At 36.4% G+C, this 19,788-nt stretch overlaps 1 protein-coding gene across 7 annotated transcripts in view; it reads left to right on the forward strand.

The window, feature by feature from the left end:
• LOC136038551 (ethanolamine kinase 1-like) overlaps window positions 1–19,788 on the forward strand; it is a 49,683-nt gene that overhangs the window by 15,040 nt on the left and 14,855 nt on the right. For 6 of the 7 annotated variants that reach the window (XM_065721718.1, XM_065721717.1, XM_065721721.1 and 3 more), the window contains 2 exons: window positions 6,595–6,821; window positions 11,581–11,729. In XM_065721718.1, the coding sequence (XP_065577790.1) occupies window positions 6,595–6,821; window positions 11,581–11,729 (376 nt within the window). Of the gene's footprint in view, window positions 1–6,594; window positions 6,822–11,580; window positions 11,730–17,587; window positions 17,710–19,788 lie in introns of those variants that run through there. The other variant, XM_065721719.1, reaches the window with a different exon arrangement.

Raw genomic sequence — 19,788 nt, forward strand, 5'->3', positions numbered from 1 at the left:
AATAATTATTTACTCCATTTTCCAGAGGGCAAAAAAGAAAACATGCTCTAATGATAAGCCGTATATAAATGACACAATAAAAAGTTTAATCAGACAAAAACTAAGACTGTTTTGCTAAGGAAAAACTGAGAAAGCTAACCTACTAAGGCGATCCATAAAAAGCAGATACAGAAAGCTACAGCCCAATATTACCGTATTAGAATAAGGGAACTTTTTAAAGCACTGCCGAAGCAGTAGTATAATCCAGTCAAAAAACTGAGAGGTGAAACAGTCAAAAATGTTGACTTTAATCTTGATTTTCCCTCTGAAGCTACAGCTAATTCACTAAATAAACACCTTGCCGCTATTGCACAACTCCTCCCTCTTCTCTCATGTAATATTCCCTGCCCCCCAGCGCCAGACCAGGATATCCCTGTAGTACAACCTATTTATGTTAAGGCGAAAATACGTAAACTAAAGAGGACTTTAATATACCCCCCTTGATATTTCAATTGATTTAGTAAAAGCATTTCCTGATAAGTTATCAAAACCTTTATCTAATATTTCAAATATAATAACTAGAAGTAGTTCATTCTCTCAGTGCTGGAAAAAAGGTATGATATAAACTTATAAATGATATAGCTGGTGAAAGACTAATAAGAACCTTATAAATTAGTTTTTTATTTTCTGTAGGCTAGTTAAAGACTTTCTTGCTCCTAAAAGCAACATTTATTTTTATTGAGCCATACTTTTCATACAGCCTACGGTTTGAAATACGGTCAGTCAGTCGGGTGCCCAAAACCATCTGTAAGCAATTTCTCTGGAGAACGTCTAGCAAATTTTTTCCCGTCTTTCAGAGCACCCATGCTTCAGAGCCATACTTGACCACTGTAATCACTGTAGCTTCCAATATTCTAATCTTGGTTCGCAGGCTTATCTTCCAATTCTTCTGGATTTTTTTTCCAACTGTGAAAAATACCCTTGGCCTTGGCTATACTAATTTTAACATCTTCACTGCACCCACCGTATTTACTAATAATAAAACCTAGGTATGGGAACAAATGGAACTAAGGCTGTGTTTCCTACACCAGGGGTAAGGGACCAGACTTATCCTGCTGCCTATCATCATCTTTCCATACATGAGAATTGAACCGGATCACTCCTACAAGTCCTTTAACTCAAGCTAAATACGACTTAATCAGCTTATCCTCCTAAATATGGCGATAAGCTAGGACAAAAAAAGGTATAGCCCCTTTTTATATTATTTGGTTTTGATTGTGATTGTAGGATGCAAAGATACAGAAGGAAGTTTTTCAATCAATCAATCAATCAATTTATTAGTACTTAAAAAAACAATTACTAAACGTAAAGTAATTACAAAGCCCAAGAAGCTTAGCTTGTAATGGGCCGACAAAACAAAAATAAAACACTTATAAAAACTTACATTTATATTATAAATTATAAACACTTACACTTATATTACAAAAAGATTTTTTTATTTATGTCTTTATGCTGAGAATTTTGCTTATTTTTTTATTATGCCTATTTTCATTTGGTGTTTTAGAGACAAAGTGAAAAGTAAGAAATGAAACCTCAGGAAGAATCGTGTCGATGGAAAACTGTTGTTATGTTCTAGCTACTTTTTCGTCTGCAGAAACCTTCAAATTGAAAAAAAAAAATAAAATGAAAAATATCTTCTTCTTCTTTTGTTAAAGAAACGGTAAACCGGTTTATGGCTTGTATGCAGTCTTTTTCATACTGCCCATAAGCCGTCTGTCGTTTCCAGATTCATTTCTTTGTTTTGTCATTGCTGGTTAATTCGGTTTTAGATCTTTTATTCTTCTTTTGTTTTTGGTTTTCTGAAATTGTTCACGTTCTTAAATCGACAACCAGTCACTCTAAAACCTAACTTTACACTTTATGGTAAACACAACAAAAAACATGGTAAACAATAACAAAATACAATTTTTATTCAAAATTATCAGTAATTAATTGTCTAAATACATTTGGCGGAATTCGTTGCCCCAAAATGAGTCGAACTCAAATCCTCTCTCAGAACGAGATAGTCATCACCGTTGTACTATGGCACCTGATTAGTTTTGAAAATTATACACCCGTTGATGATCATCATAAGAATTCATGACGCAAAATTTGCCTTAAGTCAGAAGTATTAGTGATGAAATCATTCAAAGCATGTTGATTGAGTTGAGCATTTGTCACGCAAAATTTAATTTTATTCACATAATTTGGTTATGAAAATTACTCAACAATTATCATGACTATCATTCCTCAGTCAGCCACTATGATTATGGCAATTTGGCATTCCCTACCCTGAACTTGCTACCCCTAGGATCACACAAGTCCGTTAAGGATTTTTTTTTGTCTATAGCAATGTTAGGTGACGTGTCAATAAAATTCAGAGCCCTTTATAATTACCAAAAGATGTTTGTGTCGCTAACTTTGACTTTGATCCGTAGATTTTTGATTTAAATGGATTAAGTTGAACTAAGTTTCCCTTATAACGGAAAATTTTCCGATATATTTGATAGTTTGGGAAATATGTTGAATAGTACGTCGGAAGAGTGGCAAATATATTGGAAAGTTGAACTTGTACTGAAAATTGATTTAAATGTTTTATGCTTGTACATATGTCGGTGCCCCATCTAGATGTTTGTGAGCATAGATTACTCTATTATTACTATTACATTTTTACTATTATATTTAATATAATATTAATGTGTTTTACTATTTATAGTTTTTTTTTATTTGTTTGCTATTATTTATTTGCCTAAGCGGGTGCCTCTCCTATTGGATCAATACACAGTTTGTTATCTTTTACCTAGTCACACCTGCCTAGAGTCTCAGGCAGGTTGACCCAAAATCTAAAATTGACATGGCAGCATTAGATTGCCTGAAAATGAGAGATAAACAAGGGACGGGCGCTTACCAATGGTAAGCCTTATTGGTATTCTTACAATCGTAAGGATGATGTTGCATAGGACGATGAATCCTCACTTCAGCTCCTGGATCTTTGTACAGGGGTAGGTAACAGATCAGTCACCCAACCTTGTGACAGTTGGAATCGAATCCGGGGGTGTGTAATGCCAACCAAAGCATAAAACCACTGTACAACCGCAGTGATCAACATAGTCATATTTGAACAATAATTTCAATTTTTTGTTTTAGTTTCAGTAATTTAACTTGTTGTTAAGCTGAATAAAATACAAATTCTTATAAAATGAAACCCCTTTGATTAAAATTTATGCACTTATCAAACAGTTCGTGGTAACGAACTGTAGTAAGAAGCGACCCGGCTCAATAGTAACAGAAACTCTAAAAATGGAATTTTGATACCAATAGTTACATCAAAAGAATCGCCTTTTAATGCTGATTTTAAATATATAAGTTTCATCCAGATCAGTTATACCCATCAAAAGCTACGAGCCTGAAGAAATTTGCATCATTTTAGAAAATAGGGAGAAACACCCCCTAAAAGTCATACAATCTTAACGATGATCACACCATCAGATTCAGCGTATCAGAGAACCTTATTGTAGAAGTTTCAAACTACTATCTACAAAAATGTGGAATTTCGCATTTTTTGCCAGAAGACAGATCACGGATGCGTGTTTATTTGTTTGTTTTTTTCCCAGGGGTCATCGTATCGACCCAGTGGTCCTAGAATCTTGCGAGAGGGCTCATTCTAACGGAAATTAAAAGTTCTAGTTCCCTTTTTAAGTGACCAAAAAAATTGGAGAGCACCTAGGCCTCCTCCCACGCTCATTTTTTCCAAAAGTCACCGGATCAAAATTCTGAGATAGCCATTTTATTCACCGTAGTCGATAAACCTTATAACTATGTCTTTGGGGGCAAATCGCGTCATATACGTAATAAAAATATGCTCATATTGAAGATCGTTACGTAAGTTAATTCGTCATTTACGTTTATTTATTGCTAACAATTAATAATTTATTGTTTATCAATTAATTATTCATGCGTGGAGAGACAAAATAAAACATGCATTGACTCAAAAACTTTCAGAAATTAAATAAAAAAAACAAGTTTTTTGAAATGAAAGTAAGGAGCGACATTAAAACTTAAAACGAACAGAAATTACTCCGTATATGAAAGGGGCTTTTCCTCCTGAACGCCTCGCTCTTTGCGCTAAAGTTTGACTTTTTCTCGCAACTCTAATTAAAAAAAAAAATTAGCGTAAAGAGCGTGGCGTCGAGGAGGAAAAGCCCCTTTCATATACGGAGTAATTTATGTTCGTTTTAAGTTTTAATGTCGCTCCTTAATTTCATTTCAAAAAACTTGTTTTTTTATTTAATATAGTATAAAAGAGTGGACGAATTTCTGCAACTTTGCTCCCAACAAATAGTTGAATAATTTCTGAAACAGTTTCTGCTAAGCATAGTATAAGAAAGCAACAAAATGTGAGGAGCTAAAGAACGAGGTCCTCCTAAGCCCTCGAAAAGTCAGTGAGTAATCTGTGCATTGCTGGAAACAATTGGAAGCTCGAGTAGTGTTTTTATTTCATTGATCCTAACATTAACAACAAGATATATAAGTATATAATTGGTTAATTTGTTAACTTGCGTTTCCTTAAACGTTCATTGGCTGATGTGGAATTGGATACAGCGCATCATAACTTGACAAAAGACTAGATGACGTTTTAACTATGAGGGAGTCTGTGACACCGTTCAATTGGGTCATCTATGCTAGATGGAGTCTAGTATGGTTCAATGTTAAATCGCCATTTCGAAACAAGAAATCAAATTCTGTGACTTCATACCATGGTTCGCGTTTCTTTAAATAACCATTTAAAGATATAAATCAAGTCCGAAATCCTTGATATGGTCTTGAAACTTTAAATAAAAATAACGTTTCTGACTTTACTTCATCTACTTTCTAACCTAAATTTAATGTTTGGGTTGTAAGTAGCTTGAGTTGTATAAAGATTGAACCTAGGTTTGAATTGCACGAAAGATGAGTTGAATGAGGGTCAAAATAAATAGGCGTTGAGTTGCACGAGGGTTTAAGCACACAGCAGTTGAATTCAATGAGGTTTGAGCTGAATGGCTTTGATTTGTATAGATATTGAGCTGAGTGAGGATTGAGTTGCATTGGGTTTCAGTTGAAAAAGGGTTCAGTTAGATGAAGGTTGAGCTGAATCAGTTTTTATTTAAGCGGGGGTTGAGTTTTACGAGGATTTGGTTTTTCGGGATTCAGTTAAACGAAGGTTCAGTAAAACGGTGGCTGAGTTGCATGAGGGTTCAATTCAATGGGGCTGAATTTTATGAAGTCTCAGTTAAACGGGTGTTCAGTTTTATGAGGGCCCAGTTACATAGGAGTTCCTTTTTGTGGAGTATTAGTTGCACGAGGGTTCAGTTAAGTGGGATTGAATTGCACGAGGGTTTAGTCTCACAAGGGTTCAATTACGCGAGGGTCAAGTTGCACGAGGATTCAGCTACAGGGGGTTCAGTTATACGCAAACCAAAATCCCAAAAAGATATTAGAAGAATTTATTATTGCACTTTCCAAAACGTAATGGGATTTGAGGGGAGAGGTGTATAACGCTCCCTGGCCTATCTATGTAGGCCCTCCCTCCTGGAAGTTTTGTGTGATAAACAACGCTAAAATAACTTAAAAAGTTTGGATGCTTGGGATTAGAAACTCGACCTTTAAGTATAAATCCTTTCTTCTAAAACTCCTAAATTTATGTCGGAAACTTCCCTTGGAATTTTTTGGTTATCGCCCAAAAAAGCTTGAGACCACTGAAAAGCCATGTGTATATATGCAGGTATTTCTAAAAAGAATGGGAAATACACAAAAAAATAAACTAAAAAAAAACTGACGAGATGTTCCAAAAATACAGAGAATATAAAGGGAGATGATAATTGTAAGGAGCGTTGATGTCTGATTTTGAGTATACTAGTCGGACTAAGAGTATATCTAGATCCAAATATAAACACGTATCTTGTGGAGTCAGATGGACGCGTACATATATGAAATAAAAATGAAATATTTTGTATAGATGCAAGTCAAGAGGGGTTTGAATTTCAAAGAAAGTTAATAATACCATGTATTGGAGAAGGCCCCTCCTAAATTTTATTGGCTTACAGCATATATGCATCTTGAAATTACTATCTCCTCGCTCGTGTATACGTAGTACAAAGGCTTTGTCAAGAGTATATTAACTTTCGTATATTTTTTATAACTCTTAACTTTCGTGTTTTATTTTCGTCTAACGTTTGTTTGTTTTTCTTATGGATTTAGTTTTAAGTTTACAGATAAAAGACTGAAAAAAAAGCGTACCGTGTATATAAGTAAAAAGTCACTAAAGCTTAAACTAAGCAAGCATTAACACGCAGAAAAGGAGGACTGATACAGCCCCCTCCCCAAACAAAATGCTTTATTTAACCTGTATTATTGCTCAATTTTATAGGTTTTGAAAAATATACTACCCTAGAACGAACTGGAAAGAGAAATCCCGTTAATTTTGTCAAAACTGGGTCTCGGGAAAAATGTTGCGATTTTGTGAGATGGTATAAGAGGTGATGATACGAGGAACAAAATGCTTTATTTAATCTGTATTATTGCTCAATTTTGTAGGTTTTTGAAAAAGGTACTACCCAAGAACGAATTGGAAAGAGAAATCTCATTAATGGAGGGAATTTTGTCAAAACTGGGGAGTCCAATCGTTTTCTGCCATAATGATCTGCTACTTGCCAACATTTTATATGATGCCCAAGGATGTGCTGTGTCTTTTATCGATTTTGAATATGCCGGACCAAACTACATGGCCTTTGATATTGCTAACCATTTTAATGAATTTGCAGGTATTTAATTAATTTCAATTTTGTTATTTAATTTATTCTATTTGATTATAGGTATTTTATATAGGTATTTTTTTATTTTTTATTCAGGTGTTTTTTTAATATACGGCCCCCTCCCCCGGAAAAATTCCCTCCGGACTATTCCTTCCTCATTGAAAATCCCCTTCCGTACAATTTTTTGCGGACGATTCAGCCCGAAAATATTCCCTTAGCATGCCTTCATTTGAAAACGACTTTAATTTCTAATCGTTTTCCTGATTACTCCAGAAATCCCTTTTTCCGCGAAAATTTTTCCCAGAAATTAAATCACGCTGAAAATGAGCCACGGATAATTCCCCTGGAACATATCCAAATGCAAAATTGAGTTGGCAAAGAGAAAGTAAGACAAATAAAAGAATTTCGTATAGGAATTCTGTCAAATCCCCCCCCCACGTAAATTTGATCTGGAAGGCTCGCCACCGAAAGTTCCATCTCCGTGGAAAATTATCCCCGTGGAAAATTTCCCACAGAAAATTCCCCCTCCACGAAAAATGTTACTTATTACAAATAGTATACGTAAACAAAAGGAGAGATGTCATGATTTATAGACGTTTCCCCAGTGGTTGTAGGGGTCATGTTATCCTCAAAGGAATAGTTACTAGGCTTTTTAACTTTGCTGAACAAAATAGCCATCTCAAAATTAAGATGAGAACACCTTGAGGAAAAAAGGGGGTGGGAGGGGGGCTAGTTTTCCTCTAATCCTTTTGGTCACTTAAGAATGGCACTAGAACTTTTAATTTTCGTTCGAATGACCCCTTTCCTGATATTCTATGACTATTTTTTCGATGCCATCACTCCTGGTGAAAAAATTAAATAAAAATAAACACGCATCAGTGATCCTTCTTCTGGCAAAAATTACACAATTGCGTTTTTTGCAGATGGGGGGCTTGAAACTTTCACAATAAGAGTTCTTTTATATGCTGAATCTGATTTTGTGATTATCATTAATATTCCTTGACTTTTACGGGGTGTTTCCGCCCCTCATTTCGAAAATCAGACAATTTTTCTCAGGCTCGTAGCTTTTGATGGGTAAGACAAACTTAATGAAGCTTATATTTTGCAATCAACATAATAAGTTAATTCTTTTAGTATATCTATCGATATAAAATTTCGTTTTTAGAGTTTCGGTTACTATTGAGCCGCATTGCTCCTTGCTTACTGCTCGTTACCACTAACTGTTTGATTCTATATTAAGCCATTTGTGCTATGTATGAGAATAACATTGTTGTGTTTAAGGTAGGAAACGAGGTTAGTAACTGGTTTCGTATTAAACCAGGAGTTCAGCAGGGTTGTGTTCTATCCCCATTTATATGGACCATTTTGATGGATTTTGTCCTAAGGAGCACAGCCAATGCAATGGGAGAACACGGAATCAATTGAGGAAGTAAGACTCTCCTATACATAAATTCTTATGATATTTAACCGTCCTAGATGGAAATGTTAGCAAAATATATGCTTTTTAAAAGGTTTTGCAAGTTCAAGAAAATCAATGTTAAGAAGACTAAATCCCAAAGACTAGCAATAAGTGAAAATAAAGAGGTGATTTTGGGTAATGATCGTTCAAGTGGACAGGTACACGTACCTTGATAGTATTATTAGCAAATGGTAGGTACAGTGAAGATGTTAAAAGTTGATTAGCATAGGCCCAGGGTATTTTTTCTCACAGTTGAAAAAAGTTTGGAAGAATAGGAAGATGAGTCTGCACACCAAGATTGGAATATTGGAAGTTACAGTGATGACAATGGTCAAATATGGGTCTGAAGCATGGGCACTCCGAAAAACAGAGGGGGATTTGTGAAACGTTTTCCAGAGAATTACCTATGGATTATTCGGGTACCCGACTAACTAACCGTATCTCAAACAGTAAGCTGTACGAAAAATGTAGGTCAGTCCCTTTTCTAGGGCTATAATGGCTAGGACGCGTTTTGCGGATGGAGGATAACAGATCGCACAAGATTGTTCTTATTGGACAACCTTGTAGGGCCAAATGAAAAGCAGGTTGCCTCCGAACGCGGTGAGAGGATGTCTTTAGGATAGATATAAGAGAAACGGAAATGCATTGGAAGGGTGTAAAGACGGAGGCTTTGAATATTTTGGGATAAGGAGGAGGAGTGTGCGTATCTGTGTTGGCCTAAGGTGTCTTGGTGCTTGAGTGAGTTGTTTATAGTAGTAGTAGAAGTAGTAGTAGTACTGGTAGTAGTAGTAGTAGTAGTAGTAGTAGTAGTAGTAGTAGTAGTAGTAGTAGTAGTAGTAGTAGTAGTAGTAGTAGTAGTGGTGGTAGTAGTAGTAGTAGTAGTAGTAGTAGTAGTAGTAGTAGTAGTAGTAGTAGTAGTAGTAGTAGTAGTAGTTAGTAGTAGTAATAGTAGTAGTAGTAGTAGTAGTAGTTGTAGTAGTGGTGGTAGTAGTAGTAGTAGTAGTAGTAGTAGTAGTAGTAGTAGTAGTAGTAGTAGTAGTAGTAGTAGTAGTAGTAGTAGTAGTAGTAGTAGTAGTAGTAGTAGTGGTGGTAGTAGTCGTAGTTAGTAGTAGTAATAGTAGTAGTAGTAGTAGTAGTAGTTGAAATGAATTATAATTTAATTGTACCTTAATTAATTACGATTTCTGCTTAATTCTTCTTATATTATTCAACCTAGAGCAGTATAACTTAATTACCTATAATGTGTTCTTAATTATTACTATAACTATAAATAAATCAATTATAAATATCCTCCTTATATTATCCAGATTAACCTATTGAATCTCAGTTAAGGACTAAGTTTATTTGGATTCAACCTGAATTTTTCCTGAATTTTATTGTCAATCAAAAACAAGAAAAGAGAGATTAAAAAAAAAAAAAAATATTTTGTATAGTTTTTTATAATTAGTGTAACCTAATGATGTGACGGTTAACGGTAAATGGCTATTATGTTTGTTTTACAGAAATGAATTTCATTCTTTTCTCTTGTTACTGTTGTATGCTTATCGGTAGGTACATGAAAGTGGCCACAATTAGGATAATTTATTTCATTTCTGGTTGTTCAGGCACCATCTAACATAAAATTTTTTGCTCCATCGTGATAGTACAAGTGGTAAGTTCCTTGCTTATTTCAAAATAACAAGCTCTGTCAGTTTTAAATTTTGCGCTGCGTCGTGATAATACAAGCGGTAAGTCCCTTGCTTATTTCAAAATAACAAGCTCTGTCAATTTTAAATTTTGTGCTGCGTCGTGATAATACAAGCGGTAAGTTCCTTGCTTATTTGGAATAACGAGCAATGTCAATTTTAAATTTGCTTAGTTCGGACTTGGAGTTTTAAATTAAAATATTAAAGAAATGCCCCTTAAAGGTACTTCAGACAGGAAAAACTTCTAATGTACGCCTAGCTGATCGCAAGGCGTGCACTGGTGTCACGTAGTCTAGTTGCCGACATGGGCGTCATATGCGTTGGAGGAGGGACACCTCTTCCCCAATGTTTTCAGCCAGCCGGGACCAAATTTGAGCTAACAGAATAGCGTCGCTTTTTTTACTTTCCTAAGTTTTTTAATTAGGGTAAATGGGCTGATGGAAATGTATGACGTGTTAACGTCATAATGTATGACGTGTTAACGAAATGTATGATGGAAATGTATACCGTGTTAGGGTAAATGGGCTGATGGAAATGTATGACGTGTTAACGTCATAATGTATGACGTGTTAACGAAATGTATGATGGAAATGTATACCGTGTTAGGGTAAATGGGCTGATGGAAATGTATGACGTGTTAACGTCATAATGTATGACGTGTTAACGAAATGTATGATGGAAATGTATACCGTGTTAGGGTAAATGGGCTGATGGAAATGTATGATGTGTTAACGTCATAATGTATGACGTGTTAACGAAATGTATGATGGAAATGTATACCGTGTTAGGGTAAATGGGCTGATGGAAATGTATGACGTGTTAACGTCATAATGTATGACGTGTTAACGAAATGTATGATGGAAATGTATACCGTGTTAGGGTAAATGGGCTGATGGAAATGTATGACGTAAAATCAATAAAAGGAGATCAGTCTCGGTGGGTAAAGAACAAAAAACGAAGTAATTTTAATTGCAATATCACCAAATCAAACGGTAAAGGTTTCCAGCCTGTCGGTAAGATCCACCCCCCCCTCCAAAAAAAACTTTTGGCTAGTGACGCCTCTTGTTGATTCCAGACCAAGTCTTCTGGAAATAGTTACTTGCTTCTTAGTCTCAGTCTGTTATCTCTTATTCTCTGTGCACCTCTATCATAAGGCACCTCTTTTACAGCTGCCACCAATTTTATATTTTCACAGTACTATCTTTAACCATTATCTTACCCTGGTATGATAACTTAACCCCCAACACACACAAAAAGAATTAAAATACATAAAAATGTAAAAATGAATAATATATGTCTACACCATACATTCTGCCTACAATTTGGAATATACGCAGAATATTCCGAAATTCCTTGTTTATTCATTATTTGTATTTGCCATTGTTTGTCTTTCAATTATGTATGTGTTGGGAATTTTCTGGGGGTGGATTTTCCGGGGATTTTCATGGCGTGAGGGGGATTTCCGGGAAAAAACACCTAGCACCTGCACCGTTATTCATATTGTCCTTTCTTTAATAGTTGTTTTTTTGCGAAAAGAATTCCCTATTGTTCTTATTGTTTTTGATGTTTATGATGGAAAGGCAATGTGGTTTTCTTCGCTATTTACGTCCCTTTTGTTTCCTAGGTGTTGACACCGTAGATTATAGCCTATATCCCAGTGATGAATTTCAAATTGAGTGGTTGAAGGTCTATTTGCGGTATTACAAGAGTCTCAAATACAGTTCTGAAAATATTTCCATAGCGCATGAAGAAGTCACAATTTTATGTAAACACGTTCGTATTTTATTCCTTCATTAATTTTCTTTTTCATTGATTAGTCTGTATTGCCTTTGTCTAATTTTTCTTTCACATTAGTCATAAATTTATCACCCTAATAGATACTAGATACTGCAGAAAAGCAGTGTAATGTGTCGACAGCTAAACTGTCATTCGACATCCGACTAGAATGTTGGCAACAATGGTAGCAATCGTTCAGATTCGACTATTAGACTAAATAACCGGTTTGAGGCTCTTCAAATATTTTATGGAACTTCTGCTGGTGCTATTGAAAAAAATAGCAAGGAGTTGACCAAAATTAGTTTGTACTATCCATTCTAACAGCCATTCTACTTCCAACTAGAATATTGGCAATGATGGTAACAATCCTTCAGTTTCGACTATTAGACCAAATAACCGGTTTTAGGCGCTTCAAACATTTTATGGAACCTTTGCCGGTGCTATTGGAAAAAAAGTGCAAGGAGTTAACCAAAATTAGTCTGTACTATCCATTCTAACAGCCATTCTACATCCAACTAGAATGTTGTCAGTAATGGTAGCAATCCTTCAGTTTGGACTATTAGACTAATCGATTTGAGGCCCTTCAAACATTTTATGGAGCCTCTATATTGTAGGTTAATATGTCAATAGTCGAGACACGGGAGCGTTTTCCCGCCCCGGAATCAGAATTTTCCTGAATCCGACTAATTTTGCCGCACTTCTGCCAGAACATTTATGATTTTTGTTTGGGAGGGGGGTAGGGTACAAGAAACTAAAAGACGTATCAAAATGTGATTTTATGCATATTTATTACGTTTTTGTGAGTCGAAGAAACATTTGTGGGGTATTTAAGCCCTCTAAACCTTCCCCTGAATACGGTCTTTGTCAGGTGCAGTCTTTTGGCTTTAAAATGACAGTTTTATTTTGCGGAAAGCTGCGAAATTGGACTGGTAAGAACTGGTAAGGTTTGGTAAGCCTTAGTGGTAATTATTCTTGACTAGCAATTTTCTAATATGAAATTCAAATTACTAGCGCCCAGGTTTTCAAAGAAAACTAAAGCAATTTATGAGAATGATCCAAGTTGTATTACCCTAATCTGCAGCTAAGAGCAATCCCAGATTTCTACTTTTACAACTCTACAATGATGATTTGAGCTGTTTAAAAGTTCTTTAGTGACTACCTGCTGTTGCATGATCAGTAGCATCTAAAATGAGCTGACGCTCTCTGGAAGACCACTCAGCATCCAACCTTCGTTTGAAAACATCAACGGATCCAGCAGTAACTGTTTTTTTTCCAAGATTTCATTCCAACTGCTGATCATTTTTGAGGAGAAGAATTGAGTGCAGACTCTGGATAGGGTAGACTGCTTGACAAGTTTCCGGTTATGACCTCTAGTTTGTGAGTTGGTACCAACAGTTTGGAATAGTACAGGGAGAGCCCCCTGTATTTCTCCTGTAAACAAGTATAGGGAGATTCATCTTTGACATTCTTGCTGGATAGGAAAGCTCCCGCACGCCAGATATCACTTTGGTGGCACGTCTCTGCACATCTTCACGATCTTTTCTGTCTTTTAAAATATGGGGAGGCATTCCAACTTCCAGTTTAGGAAGCACAAATCTCTTATATAGAAGACTTATGATTTTAGGGGAACGAATGGAAAGAGTAAGCTTAATTAGTCCCATAGTTGAACTGGCATTACAGCAGACCTCTTAGCATGAGCACTGAATTTTAGTCCATTGACAATGGTGACATCTGCAGTGCATTTTAAAACTAAATGGAAAATCAGACTAGTGCGTGATTCTCTATGGGGCAGGGAGATAACTGTCTCCCCAGACGGTTTTTCCCCCGCAGAAATATAGCGTCTTAAAAAATCTTGGCAAAACTAAGATAGGCCAACATAATTTATGCATACATAGAAACAGATCAGTTTTGCTTAGTATACCTTTGCCTTAATGGTATTTTGTGACTCATTCTTCACTGTTATTTTCACTTGACTTGGAGAAATCGGCTCTAACTTGCCCCCCCCCTCAGGATTTTGACGAAATTACCAAATGGATACAAGTTTTGCTTGGCGATTTTTCCAGTGTTTTTTTTTATGAATATAATTAAGATGATTCATTTTTGACATCATTTTTTTTCTAAATTTACGAGGTTTGATAATTTTTAAACCACACATGATTGTCTGACTTGGATATTTGCAGTATCTTGGGTTTTCACTGCCTGAAATTTTTTGTCCTTTATTGGCTCTACTTTTTATATTTCACAACATTTTGCGACGTGTTTCGACGTCTCCCAAAGCAGAATGGAGCACTTGACAACCTTTAGATAAAGATTCATAGGTGATGGTGGTCCTTAATCAGTGCAGAAGAAGTGAGTGAATTCTTCACCAAGATCTTCATTACCTATCCAACTATTACGGCTCATGAAAAGTCCACCATACTTGAAAAATGTGAGCCTGAGAAAAACATAATAGTCACTGAGTTTGACGTTTACACGGAATTACGGAAGATCAAACCGACTACATCTTCATACCCTGGTGAATTACCTGCCAAACTGCTACGTGAATATGCAGCCTTCATAGCATTACCACTGTCCAGCATCATTAACGAGTGTTTTGCTTCTGGATATTTCCCGTCACAGTGGAAAAGGGCCTATATTAGAATTATTCCAAAAAAGCGCGCCCCTAGTGCATGCGACGATCTCCGCCCGATCTCACTTACATCTTGTTTGGCGAAAGTAACTGAGGCCTTTATACTCAAGTTTCTTCTGAAACAAATTCATGGGCGTATTGATAAATTCCAGTACGGTGGACTCCCCAATTATAGTACTACAATCTACCTAGTACGGATATTTGACTGTGTTCTTCAATGGTTTGAAAAAGGTAGGTGTTTCGTCGACATTTGCGTAGTGGATTTCCGAAAGGCATTTGACCTAATCCGCCACCTGACTGCAAGCATGAATCTCCAGGAAATGGGGGCCAAACGACGCACCCTTGGCCTTGTACTTGACTTCTTAACTGGCCGAACACAAAATGTCTTTGCACTCCACGAAAACGATTTGGATTCATCATGGTCAGATACTTCTTGCGGGGCCCCACAAGGCACGAAATTAGCTGGAATAATTTTCCTGGCTGTAATTAATTCCCTACTTAATCATCACGACGACCGTTACAAGTTTGTAGATGATCTGTCCATAGTGCTCGCTTACCTGGTCTAAAACACTATCATAACAAAGCAGTTTTCAGACCAGTTGTTTGATCAGCTAAAGACCGAACGCTCAAGTCATGATCTTACCATTAACGTAGCCAAGTCGAAGATAATTCGTTTCAACCCTCTGAAGCGGAGTATAGATATGCCTCTAGTCCCTTTCCCGATTGTGAACGAAATAAAAACCTTAGGACTTTCACTAGTGACTGTAGTTTCAGTGCCCATATTAATTTAACCATCCACAAGGCTAATGCAAGCCTTCGGACACTTACCAAAATGAGGCATTTTGGGTGTGATACTGAAAGTCTTCTCCATGCCTACATGTGTTATGTTCGCCCGTTGCTCGAGTACGCGTTCCCGGTGTGGGTCCATCTGCTATCCGCACAGCGTACCTATTACGCAATATAGAGTGCGTCCAGAAAAGAGCAACAAGGATTATACTCTGAAACCGTGACATACCCTATGATCAAGCCCCCGCTAAATTAAATTTATCTCCACTTAAAGTCCGGCTTGAACACCTTATTCAGCAATTTGGAAAATCCGTCCTAGCCAATAAGAGCCGCCGATCAATACTACCCGAACCAACCCCTCCCAATAGCCGAACTCGGTTACAAAATAAACTTGTACCCCCTAAAGTACGAACTAATCGTTACGCCAACTCATTTGTGCCTTTCTTCACGTCAATTTTTAATGCTGTGTCGTAGTGTGTGATTTTTTTTTAAATGTATGATTTTTGTGAAAAAAAAACTGAATTTAGCTATGCTACGATAGTTTTTAAATATACCGATCTCTCTCTCTCTCTCTCTCTCTCTCTCTCTCTCTCTCTCTCTCTCTCTCTCTCTCTCTCTCTCTCTCTCTCTCTCTCTCTCCCCCCTCTCTCTCTCTCTCTCTCTCTCTCTCTCTCTCTCTCTCTCCTCTCTCTCTCTCTCTCTCTCTCTCTCTCTCTCTCTCTCTCTCTCTCTCTCTCTCTCTCTCTCTCTCTCTCTCTCTCTCTCTCTCTCTCTCTCTCAGAGCAAGCACATAACCTCTGGAAAATTAAAATAAGACCGAAGAGAAAATAGCATTTTAAGTGTAACATTGAGATTTAAAATTGCCAGCTGGGAAGTTCTAGCCAAGGTTTACGTTCAGAGTGTTTGAAAAAACAAGATAAAATCTTGGAAAATCATCAGGGAAATGTGTTGTTAGCTTCATGCCATGAGAGAGTTGAAGTTGTATCCTAAAACGATTGTTTTAATAGTTTAGTCTGTTTTTGCTTTTTAACAAAAGGTACTTTTCTCCATTCTTAGAACCTGTAACTTATCCATTTGTCGTTCATCGATTGACTCTAAACTGTTCGCCACAGATAAAAGGCATATGATACAAAATTCAGCCATTAACTTTCTTACGTACTTTTATAGAAAGTTCGAGGCGGTCTACTATTTGTTCGATTTTAATTGATTTTCATAGTCTGCTGTTGCTTTTTAACAAGAGGTACTTCTCTCCATTCTTAGAACCAGTAGCTTAGCCATTTTTAGCCACCTGTAGCTTAGCCATTGTTTGACCCTAGACTGGGCACCACAGACATTGTCTGACCCTAGACTGGGCACCACAGACAAAAGGCATAATTGCAATGTTAAAAAAAAGACTTGGACGTTTAAGTGTGCTTTGACACTTGTCGTTGTGACTGTACGGTATGTTTGATGACTAGTAGCTTAGTAACCAGTAGCTTAGCCATTTTTAGCCACCTGTAGCTTAGCCATTGTTTGACCCTAGACTGGGCACCACAGACATTGTTTGACCCTAGACTGGGCACCACAGACAAAAGGCATAATTGCAGTGTTAAAAAAAAAGACTTGGACGTTTAAGTGTGCTTTGACACTTGTCGTTGTGACTGTACGGTATGTTTGATGACTAGTAGCTTAGTAACCAGTAGCTTAGCCATTTTTAGCCACCTGTAGCTTAGCCATTGTTTGACCCTAGACTGGGCACCACAGACATTGTTTGACCCTAGACTGGGCACCACAGACAAAAGGCATAATTGCAATGTTAAAAAAAAGACTTGGACGTTTAAGTGTGCTTTGACACTTGTCGTTGTGACTGTACGGTATGTTTGATGACTAGTGTTGCCATGTTTAGTATGATTAGTCTATTAAATGGTCATAGAATTATGACCAATAAATAATAGCATAATAATTTATGATAACTTGACATTTTTTTTTTAATTCTGTTGAATTTATTTCATAAGGATTAGATGTTCTGAATACATATTGCCTTTAGCAAGCAACGCTCTTGGAATATTTTTTTTTAAGAAAATGGAGACAGACGAACACAAGCTTACTGACTAACAAAAAATCACGCTGTTGGACATCTGTATTATATACCTTTTGTCTGTGTTGTTTTTTTCTACACACAAGCTTGAACAAGAGAATGCAGTATTTGAAAATGATGTCAGCTTTTTTCTTTTGTTCGTGTGTTTTTGGGCAACGTGACATCAGTCACATCCGCAGGATTTCGAAAGTCCAATCTTGATTTCAAAAGAAAATAAAATTTACTGTTCAATGTTCAATTCTTCGACGTCTACCCAGAGAAATTATTTACACGTAGAATAATATTTTTGGGTATCGGGTATTTATTCAATATTTTCTTTTGCTATGAAATTGTTGTGTCTAATTAACTTTCATTCTATATCAGGTGAATCTCTTTAGTTTGGCATCACATTTTTCTGGGCTCTCTGGGCATTAGTTCAAGCAACTCAGTCAACTATCGATTTTGACTTTTTAGGGTAAGTCCTGTTTTTACTTTTAAACATTAACATATCTCCTAAAGTGTTTGAAAATAGATTTTATAGTAGCTTTTAAAGTAACGTGGCTGATTTCCGACTTCTAATAATTTAACAACAATTACTAGCAATTTAATTACTTTAGTTGTTTCCTGCTGTCCGACTACTAGCAATTTAACAATGTTTACTAAATGGCCGATAAAAATTTGTTGACAAGCAATTCCCATAAGAGTATAGGATAAAACGTGGGTAAAAAATACAAGCTTGAAACAAAATCCAGCATAGCCGACTAAAATAAACTATCTGTGAGAAAGAACCAGTCAGATTTTTGATAGTAAGCTCTTCGGTATACGCATACTATACGCTTATCGGACGGTACAAATCCATTCAATTCACTGTCCCGCCTTAACATTTGCTAATATGGTTTTAAAAATAGCCAGTTTCTCTATGAGGGCTGTTTTTTCCCCCTCCAAAAATAAATAATGATATTATTAGTGTGTCAAAATATGATACAAAATAAACTGATAGAACTAAAGCACTCTTTTGAAAAGGAAGCACAAGAGTTATGTTTCTTTTTTGGCTTTGTGTATTGTTGGCCTCATACGGCCTAGAATCTTCTCCGGAAGACGTCAGTAAAGATCGAAACACATATAAAAAAAGAAATTTTAAAATTAAAGAAATAATTTGCGCTTTACTGAAAAAAGAAACAAATGACCGTGGATTGTCAGTTTAACTGACATATAGAAAAAAGTGCTGAAGTTCTTATTTATGAAAGTAAAAAAATGAAAATATTTAAAATGTATCTTGTTCTCAGTAAAGCGCAAACCATGTTCTGGTCTTAAGAAGGTTAGGGGGTCAGCCCTACTCACGCTAATTTTTGCTCGTTTCAGTTTGGCTTGGCTATTTATTTTAATAAATATTTCTTTTAATAAATATTTAGTTTAATAATTTCTGTTTGTTTTGAGGTTTATTTATATTGACAGTGATTTTTAGTATTTTTACGATTGGAAGATTGACTTTATTTCTTCTCATTTTTGGCTTAATGGAGCTCTTTACATAATAAATATCAAGAAGAATGCGTTTTTTCCTCAGCAGGTAGCTATGGGTGCTTGATTCGCAGGAAAGACGGTGCCTTAATCTTAATAACTAATGGGTATCTGAGTTTGAATTGGTGAGAAAAGGAAAGGATAAAGGCAGGTGATAGGATATTAAATAATCACAAAGAACCTTCGTTTGAGAGACATCTAAGAAAGGAGAAGCAAGAAGGTGATATATGTTGGATGTGGACCAGGAATTGTGAATATAGATGAAAACTTGGTTTTCATCAACAACATACAAATAATTATCGAATACTAGCTGTTGGGGTGCGCTTCGCGCCACCCCAACACCTAGTTGGTGTGGGCGCTTCGCGCCCCCCAAGCCCCCCCGCGTGCGTAAGTCGTTACGCGCCATTGTAGTTGTGTCCCTGTGTCCCACCTGTGAATACATACATATATATATATATATATATATATATATATATATATATATATATTATATATATATATATGTTTTTAACTACGTAAAACTTGCGAATATACAACATTCTTCGTTGACCCATTGTCTGTGCATATAAATAGATTGTCAGGTTTACCGACTCTTGAACATGCAACATATAATTGTCCATGGGAAAAACAATCCGTATTCAGATCTATACCTCATGATTCTAATGATTGCCCTTGAGCTTTGTTGATGGTGATTGCTAATCGAACATTCCCTATGTCGCCGTCGTCATTTATATATCCCCTGTGCCTCCCGGCGTCCCCGTTGTAGTTGTGTCCCTGTTCCCGGTCGTCATTTATATTCCCTTTGTCCCCTGTCGTCACTTGTGTCCCGGTGTCCCAGTCTTTAATTTCTCTTTGAGGGTCCCGGTCGTCATTTATATTCCCTGTGTCCCGTGTCCCGGTCGTCATTTGGGTCCGGTGTCCCGGTCTGTATATACATTCGTTTTTGAATTGGTCTTTTTTTAGTTTTTAGTTTTTACCTTTTTTTTAGTTTTTTTAGTTATACCTCATGATTCTAATGATTGCCTTTGAGCCTTATTGATGGTGATTGCTAATCGAACATTCCCTGT

Source organism: Artemia franciscana, chromosome 18, assembly GCF_032884065.1.
Source record: "Artemia franciscana chromosome 18, ASM3288406v1, whole genome shotgun sequence".
NCBI classification, from domain to species: domain Eukaryota; kingdom Metazoa; phylum Arthropoda; class Branchiopoda; order Anostraca; family Artemiidae; genus Artemia; species Artemia franciscana.